The sequence below is a fragment of the Primulina huaijiensis genome, chromosome 9, assembly GCF_012295235.1.
Source record: "Primulina huaijiensis isolate GDHJ02 chromosome 9, ASM1229523v2, whole genome shotgun sequence".
In the NCBI taxonomy this organism is placed as follows: domain Eukaryota; kingdom Viridiplantae; phylum Streptophyta; class Magnoliopsida; order Lamiales; family Gesneriaceae; genus Primulina; species Primulina huaijiensis.
In genome coordinates, this window is record NC_133314.1 from 16,182,065 (window position 1) to 16,191,075 (window position 9,011).

Genomic DNA, 9,011 nt, shown 5'->3' on the forward strand with positions numbered 1-9,011 from the left:
ACCAAATCAACATTTTCGTTATAAAAATCTAAAATTGCAAAAAATTGAAAAACACTAAGCTTGTGTTGGATGTAATAATTGTCTCTGATGGATAGATCAATCGAAATGTAGTGTTTGAGCTGTTAAAAAGATTTGAGTTGCATCATTAGCTATAACTTTTGGTAAAACGATAAGCATTTGGTCTTACAATTGGTATCAGAGCCAAGGTAATAAGTTTGAAACTCATTGATTGCAAATAGTGCAATTATTGAGAGAGATTGTTGAATGCAATAATTGTCTCTGTTGGATAAAACAATCGAAACGTAATGTTTGATATGATATATGATTTGAGTTGAATCATTACTACTGACTATAACTTTTGATAAATCAACAAGCGTTTGATCTTATTGATTGAAATCATTAACATAGAGAGCCACATATAAAAATAAATATAAATGACCAAAATTTTACTCTATTTTATTTAAGGTAAGATTCTTAAAATAAATTATTAAACTAACCATGTATTATTACTAAAATTGTGTTATTTGGCGAACCGATAAAGGTAAGATTCTCAAAATAAATGATTAAACTAACCATGTATTATTATTTAAATTGTTTTATTTGGCGAACTGATAAATCCAAATCTATAACATCACCAACTAATTCACTTTTTAGTATAATATTATTATATTACGATCTGAAACTAACTAAATATTAAATTAAAGATTGTTAGCAACGGGGTCAGGGTCGGGGTCGGGGTCGGGGTGGGGTTCGGCTAACATAGCAACACTATAGTTCTCTTTACGTTTTTTATAAAAGTATTTTTTTAAAAAAATTATAAAATATTTGAAAAGTTGTTTTGAGAATAAATATGAGTTTGAATAATTATTTTATAAAAAAAAATTATAATTAAAATAGTTCTCATTTTTCTTTTTGTTTGAGATTTATTATCCGTTTGAACTTTGCTTTTTATTTTAAAAATACCAAAAAATATTTCTCAATTATTCTTTAAAAATTATACTTAGATAACAATTTTTTAAAACACATTTTCGTTAACATTTTACAAAAATATTGTCCAAACACATATTTTAAGTTTTTTCACTTAAAAAATACTTAAAAACATAGTTTGTCCTTCATCAATACTGCATTTTAGAACTATGTATATATATATACACACATAGTTTTTTTAATAATTTGTGTATTATTAACAAAATTGAACTAATATTGGCCTTCGGTATTTGGGGTAAAAAAAAAGGTACCTCTTTAGTCATATTTCAAATTTGATTCAAATTGTATTTGGGGAAAAAAAAGGTACCTCTTAATTCATATTTCAAATTTGATAGTGGCAATGCTCACCAAACCCCCCGCAAAGCCACTATATATATAACACTAGAGCATCAACAAAATATTTACACCAATCATGGCAACTAAACCCCAAGTGGCGACCCTTTTACTCTACCTCCTCATCTCTGCCGTCACGGCCACCGCCTACGGCCGGAAACCCCGTCCCCGTCCTCGTCGCCCATGCAACGAGCTCGTCTTCTTCTTCCACGACGTCCTATTCAATGGTCATAATTATAACAATGCCACTGCAGCTATAGTCGGCTCTCCGCAGTGGGGAAACAAGACCACCATGGCAACACCGTTTAACTTTGGTGACATGGTCGTTTTCGACGATCCCATTACCTTGGACAACAATCTCCACTCACCCCCCGTGGGACGAGCACAGGGCATGTATTTTTATGATCAGAAGAGTATATATGGTGCATGGCTAGGGTTCTCTTTCTTGTTTAATTCCACAAACTACGTAGGGACGTTGAATTTCGCCGGGGCGGATCCGTTGATGAACAAGACTAGAGATATATCGGTCATCGGGGGGACAGGTGATTTCTTCATGGCTAGAGGGGTTGCCACTTTGATGACTGATGCATTTGAGGGAGATGTGTATTTTAGGCTTCGTGTTGATATTAAGTTGTATGAATGTTGGTAAACTAATCGAGTCGAGTCGAGTCGAGTTTGGAATTGAAGACTTATGTTGAAAGGTACGTCCAATCTATAAAATTAATCTGACTCTTGAGTAATTTTAAACAAGATGGGTTATACCCAAATTTTAAGGATTTAAGCCTATTAATTAAATTTGGTTTTGATGTTTAATTAATTACTAACAATTCATGAAATCGACATACAAAAGTTTACTTCACCCGTCAAAGAGTAAACGCTATGTTAATCTCATTTTAGATTTCTTTCCTCTCGTGTACGATCCTTTAACAAAAAATTTAATACTTCAATAATTTACACAAAAACTTTTGTGAGACCGTTTCACGTATCAATTTCGTTGGTCGATTATATTATTTGGATCATCCATGAAAAATTATTGTTTTTTATGTTAAGAGTATTATTTTTATTGTAAATATTGGTCGAGTTAACTCATCTCATAGATAAAAATTCGTGAAACTGTCTCACAATATACTTGTTCCAATATTTATACTACACTTCTTAATACGGAAATTTGCAAAATAATTTTATAAATTTCCTTGTTTTGAAGTTTTGGTTTGCAAATAGTCAAAATTTAGTTGGAATCCAATAAATTGGATTTGACGTGTGTGATGTAAAATAATCAGCAATATGTGACCACAAGAGCAATTTCTTAGCATCACATCATCAACATCTCGAAGAAAATATTTTTTTTAAAGAAAACATTTGTCTAATTCCAAAATTTTTGAATGCCTAAAAAAAAAAAAGAATGGACGAAGTTACAAAACAATTTTTTAAAAATTAAAAATTAAGCTTTTTAAAAGAATGAGTTGCCATCTGGGCAAGCCAATCATTAAAGCCTATTGTGTCGTAAGTCTTTTCAATCTTATTAATATTTGTCACTTAAAAAAATGGGACCCGGATCACCTGTGCACACATTGATCCGGGTCCATGTGGTTTCTTTTTTGGAAAATTATAATTTTTCTTATATATATTTGTTTATTTGTGATTTTTGTTATTTATGTTATTAAATTTTACTTTTAACATGACATATTTATTTATTTCGTAATTTTATTCTTTTTCCGAATAAATTTCGAACAGTCAATGATAAGATGTCGATATGTACTGATGTATACATTTGTCATATCAGTTCTCTCACAAATAAAATGACAAAAATTAACAAATTTGAAAGACAGGAGACCGAAACTAAAATTTTAATATATAAAGAATGAAAATCACAAAATGAAAAAAAAATTACTTTTTTGTTAAATATTTTTAAATTTTATAGTTAACCATTAAAAACACCTAATAGTTTTTTTTTTTTTTTTTTGAAATAACACCTAATAGTTTTGAAGAGCTGAGTGGTTGGGAATCTGGAGAATTAATTATTTCATTCACATGACTTGAATTAAACCTCTCAGTTCTCGCAAAAACATTTTGAATATTCACAATACAAAGTACAATTCTACTCGAGTAAGTCTATTATGTGATGGTCTCACAGATAAGACGAGCCGACCAAGTTCTTAAATACAATTAAAATATTTTGACATAAAAAATAATATTTTTTATAAGTTAACTCAAGTCGGAGCTATATTAGCTGTCACACAATATAGCTAACACTATAAACATCTCTGCTGCAAAATGTTCACATCGACATCTGCTAACCTCTCTCTAAAATATTATATCAGCCATCAATTCTTGAAATTTGAAACAATAGGCATTATTGTACAACAAAGGCCCAAGAAACCCAAATATCAAATCCTTCCCACGTCATATATATAAAATTATTTTCAAATTTAAAGGTGGTCATATAATATATATACTAGTATACGTGTGTACTAGGAAATCTAATAGTAAGCAGGTGTAATAACGCTTGCCAACCTGCCTCTGCCTCTCCCTCAACACTGTGTGTTAACCTCCAGCTTCACAGGTTCCTGACAGACGCGAAGGAAGTAGATACGTGTGATATCTATCGCTTTGAACATTATAATGTGAATCGAATTCAATAAGAGTTTACCACTTGTTTAATCAGACTCCCCTTCTGTCGTTGTACCCTCTTCTTTCAAAGATTTCAGCGAGTCTCCAGTTAGCTTGCTGCGGTACTGCTGCACCACAAGAACTGATGCTGTGGTTGTGAATCCGGGTGAAATCAACAAGTTCCCGACTGGTCCAAGTTCAGGGCATTCGCACTTTTTTTTGAAAGCCACAACAAGTTGACCCTCGGGCATTCTACCAACAAGTATCAGATTGCAACGACTAAATTTGCGAATGGCATTTGTTGTTTCTGCTTCATCGCTAACAGTGATCTCTTCGAATTTGATCGAAACGTCTTCTGATACTTTGTTCTTGAACTCTGCAAGAAACTCTTCATCATCTGATCTTGATTCGGGACAATTTTGATTGTCTATATCTAGTTGGACGCTGTCTCCAACTACCTTGGGGTGGACAATGAAACGAACCACATTTAAACTGATACCAGGGTGCTCAGCCATGAGTCCACCATGGGATAGAGCTTCACGATCATCATGGCCACCAAAGAAGAATACTGTGATGGTGTAGCTGACGTTGCTAGCAGCTATGTGAGATGTTCCTCCGAGCCCTCGATCAACTAAAATCCCAACTGAACACGGGGCATGCTCAAGAACCCTCCTGTTTACATACCTCAAATCAATTCGTGTCGTCTCCAACCGTCCGTCGAGTTTTTGATGCTTGTGGAATGGGAGTATTATTATTGCTACCCTCTTACTCTCGGCACTGGAGCATATATCTTCATGCATGCTGGACATAGGTGATATTGCTGTTGTCGGGTGGATGGATACTTGGCTGAGGTGCTGGAAAGTCTCAAAAGCAACTACAATTTGATTCGAATTATAGTCCTGTGACTTGTTCCAAAATGGCATCCCGTTTCTTCTCGCCTTGTGAACCATCAAAATTGCGGATGACCTTTCAGAGAGCTCCATCAAGTGCATTGCATAGACACGCAGTCCTCCTTTCTTTCCTTTACCTCGTGAAGTTTCGATGAGATTAATCAGCGTCGGAATGTTTCTTGTGCTGAAAAAACATGCCAAGATTCGGAGTTGAGAACTTGTTTTCTTCCTCTGAATTGTTCTATGCTTGTATTCTGATATAGCCATTTGAGCTGGCTTGTATATGGCTATAACAGTAGGGGTCGTTATAAATGTCGTGAACAAAGCCATTAAAACCATGATGGCAAATGTTTGATCGTTCAGAACCTACAGGATCGAAAACGAAAGCCGTTGATTGAAAAATAAAGGAACTACAAAATCATTAAAATGCATCGATAAAATGTATTTTGTTACCCCTCTATCTTTCCCAATGTTGAGGACGATAAGCTCCACTAAACCTTTCGTATTCATCAGAAAGCCGAGAGTTAGTGCCTCTTTGAAAGGAATCTTGCAGCAGAGAGAGACAATAACAGTGCCAACAATCTTTCCAAAACAAGCAGTAAAAATTACCAAAACAAGAAGACCCCATGACTGAGCCCCTTGAATGGTGGCAACATTCGTCTTGAGCCCACTTGATACAAAGTACAAAGGAAGAAAGAGGCCAGACACAAGATCCTCGACTTTCTCGACGAGGGCTCCAGCAAATGGTCCCTCTTTTGGAACGATAACTCCAAGCACAAATGCCCCAAAAAGGGCATGAATGCCAATAGTATCGGTCACAAATCCAGCTGCCAAAACAGCAGCCAATGTAGAACAAACATAAATCTCATCCACAGGCTCGCCCTCAGGGCAGCGTCGTACTATCCATTTAAAAAGATGAGGTCCGACGAAAATGCAAAGCAACACAAAACCGCATCCAGACAAGAAGACCCACAATGCCACAATAATCGAGTGGCCTGTGCCAGATAGGGCAATAGCTAGTGCAAGTAGAATCCATGCAGCCACGTCATTGACTGCAGCAGCAGACATGGCCATTCGACCAACATCAGTAGTCAAAAGCTTAAGCTCAGCCAGAATACGGGCTAAGACTGGGAAGGCTGTGATGGAGAGGGCCACCCCCATGAATACAAGAAAAGGCCCCTGACTTACACCTTTGGAGACAGTCGCACGAAGCACGATTGAGGTTCCAATTCCTAAAACAAATGGGACGCTGATTCCCGCTAGGGCAATACTTAACGCCTTCTTTCCGGTTCTTCGAAGTGCCCTTGGATCCAGCTCAAGGCCAACTAAGAATAGAAAGAATAGGAGACCAAGGTTCGCAAGTGTATCCAGAACTGTAAGGCTCCTGGCTGGAAAAATCGCATGAAGATATTTCTGGTTGCGGCCTATAGCCGATGGACCAAGTAGAATTCCTCCCTGCCAGAACGCTATGATATGTTACATTCTTCCAAGAATTTGTGATGTTTGTGTATGCTTAAAACAATGATAACCTAATTATGCCTGTAAATAGGTGGATGAGGTGTAAGCACAGAAACAAAAAAATAACTAAATTTCTAGATGTGCTTCCTTTGTTTTTGTCATTAAGTGGATGATAAAGATGAGACAAATGAAAATTGATACTACTGAAACTTAATTACTGTGTACATAGTTTATGCTGTTTTTAGTTGAGGTCGTCAATTTCAACGAGCAATAATGGAGGAAAGTTGCGCGTATTGAAACAAAGGTGATGATCTACAGCACCATGAAATATGAAATTTGGACCGTAGAAAATATTCAAGAAAGAAATAAATCGAACATCCATGTTCACTGAAAAAGGAAGCACAATATACACTGCAAATTAAATAAGAAACTACTGTACTAAGAAACATTGGATGTAGGAAATAGAAACTCACAATAACTTCAGCAATGACGCGTGGTTGTCTTAGAGGCCTGAGAAGATATGCAAGTACTCGGGTCAGCACAACCACGAGGCATATCTGTACAATGACAAGAGGAAGTGAAAAATGGAGAGGATCATCTCCTTGGAACACTCCATTAGAGGTAGCCTTCATAGGAGGTGGACAATTGACCGTGGTATTAGAAGCCATTTTGTGGTAAAAGCCACCACAAGATTGTTGATTTCGGTTAACGCCTGCACTTCATGATCATCAAACCCCGGTAAAATTCTTCAATGCGATAAATTATTTTTTAACAGAAAAAGCACATGCCCAGATATTGCGGCATTCAACCCAATACCGTCAAGTTTATTTATTTTTAGAAAAAAGTACCATCAAATGTTTCTTCCACAATTATAAGCTAAAAACAAGGACGGGAATCCACCAGTTTGGAAGCTGTCATCTATTGTAATGTGCCAGACACATCAAGGATTCACCACTGACACGTTTAACATATTCCGACGATATGTAAGTGATAAAAACCAATAAAAAAAACAAATTTATATGACTAAGACTTCGAAAAGTTTGATACAAAGATAGAAAGTATGACATCTTATACGAAGAATTTGACAATTTTCCTTGAGAAATTCGGGGAAAATGTTACATTTACATGTACGCAAGAGTTACAAACCGCTTCATTTCTGGCCTAGAAAAACGTCAACTTTGACCAACAACCAGGGCAGACCAAGTGGACATCAGCCAAGATCTCCGCCCCGATTCCAACCCAGTTTTTTTGAATTTAACATTCAAAATTTTTTAATCCTCCTACTTTCCGTCTGAACCATAATGAAATTGGAGTTAAATAAGAACCAAAAAAGGAAATTTATAAAAAAAAAAAAAGCATCAATTTCAAGAAAGCACGTAGTAAGTTCTCAGAAATTTTTCGGGTTATTAAAAATTACAAAATTATCAATTGAAACAGTAATTTCAAAGGCCAAAAAGGAAACGCAAGCACAAAAAATCAAATAAAAGACCCAACACCATTGAAAAATGACAAGTATTATTTAACGAAGAAAATGAGAGAACTCCATATTATAACATTCAACGTGAGTGGCATTCTTGTCATTCCACCACAAAGACGTTAGAATACAAATATAATAATCGCAGTACGTGTCGTTCACTCATCATGCTTCGGGAAAATATGTGCCAGAGCGTAGCTTTCCACTCAGACGTAAAACGACCTGAATGCCCTTGTATCCCCATCGAATTCTCCAAACGCATCATTCTGTCAATAATCCCATTCAAATCATAGAATCCCTTACCCACCCCCTTCAACATCGCATTCACGCTGTATGTATTAAATGAACAAATATACGCAGCGCAGGGGTACTCAAATTAATATAATTTCATCAGTAAATTTGATTTGGAAAAACACATCAAAATTGAATCATGTACGAATCACAAAACTGGTTTATAACATCAAATTCCATGCACACCGACGAATAAAAATCGTACCGATAGATAGAGGAAGGAAGAATTACACGAATTCTGCAAAAATGGGGGCAAGTTTAGATCCGTAACAAATGCAGGGAAATCGGAGATATCCTCTGAACGAAGAATCGGAGACGGTGAGAAGACGAGAAACAATTCTTCTTCTTCCGGAGATTATGGAAGAATGACAGAAATCGTGAGAGAGAGAAAGAGATAAGTTGGCTGGTTCGGTTCCATTTTTTTCTAATCCTTCGAGTCTGCATGTTTATAGAACGGGGGCAGTGTGATTTACCTATATTGCCCTTGGAGGGGGAGGCCGGGAATCTGATAAAATATTCGTCCTGCAAAATCTTTTCTACACCTAGAATTTTTAGTTGACATTCTCGAGCTCTTAGTTCTTATAAAGCAATTATAAATTTTAAAACGGTTGTGAAAAAGTAAAAATTTACGGTAAAAAGTAAAAATCTCAAATTCTCAAAATTATCACACTACACACTTTATAATATTTTTCTCTCAACTCAATTGTGATTTTCTTCACAAATGAGAGATCTATTTATAGAAAATTTTTACAAATAATCCAAAAATAAATTACATCATTACCTTCATCATCACACATAAATTTCAATATTCAACACCTAATTTTACCTAATTTTCAACATTCAAATATTGAACATTCAATATTCAAATATTCAATATTCAAATATTAAATTTTCAACACCCCCTTGTGATGATGATCATAACGATTGTCTTCATTACGTGTTTTTATACTGCCTCGTTAAAAACCTTA

At 35.5% G+C, this 9,011-nt stretch overlaps 2 protein-coding genes across 3 annotated transcripts; one reads left to right on the plus strand and one right to left on the minus strand.

Moving 5' to 3' along the window:
• Positions 1-1,385: 1,385 nt before the first annotated feature.
• Positions 1,386-2,096, plus strand: LOC140984918 (dirigent protein-like). The gene has a single exon (XM_073452611.1). It carries the CDS (start codon positions 1,400-1,402, stop codon positions 1,967-1,969), a length of 570 nt encoding a protein of 189 aa, XP_073308712.1. The 5' UTR covers positions 1,386-1,399; the 3' UTR covers positions 1,970-2,096.
• Positions 2,097-3,870: 1,774 nt separating this feature from the next.
• On the minus strand, positions 3,871-8,474 carry LOC140984703 (cation/H(+) antiporter 18-like). Of its 2 annotated transcripts, none has more exons than XM_073452257.1 (4): positions 8,275-8,474; positions 6,752-6,990; positions 5,274-6,275; positions 3,871-5,186 (listed from the first exon to the last, which is right to left on the minus strand). In XM_073452257.1, the coding sequence occupies exons 2-4, from the start codon at positions 6,944-6,946 to the stop codon at positions 3,978-3,980; spliced, it is 2,406 nt and encodes an 801-aa protein (XP_073308358.1). In that variant the 5' UTR covers positions 6,947-6,990; positions 8,275-8,474; the 3' UTR covers positions 3,871-3,977. The 2 variants fall into 2 exon arrangements, with proteins under 2 accessions (XP_073308358.1, XP_073308359.1); XM_073452258.1 differs by having other exon boundaries at positions 6,752-6,995.
• Positions 8,475-9,011: the final 537 nt, after the last annotated feature.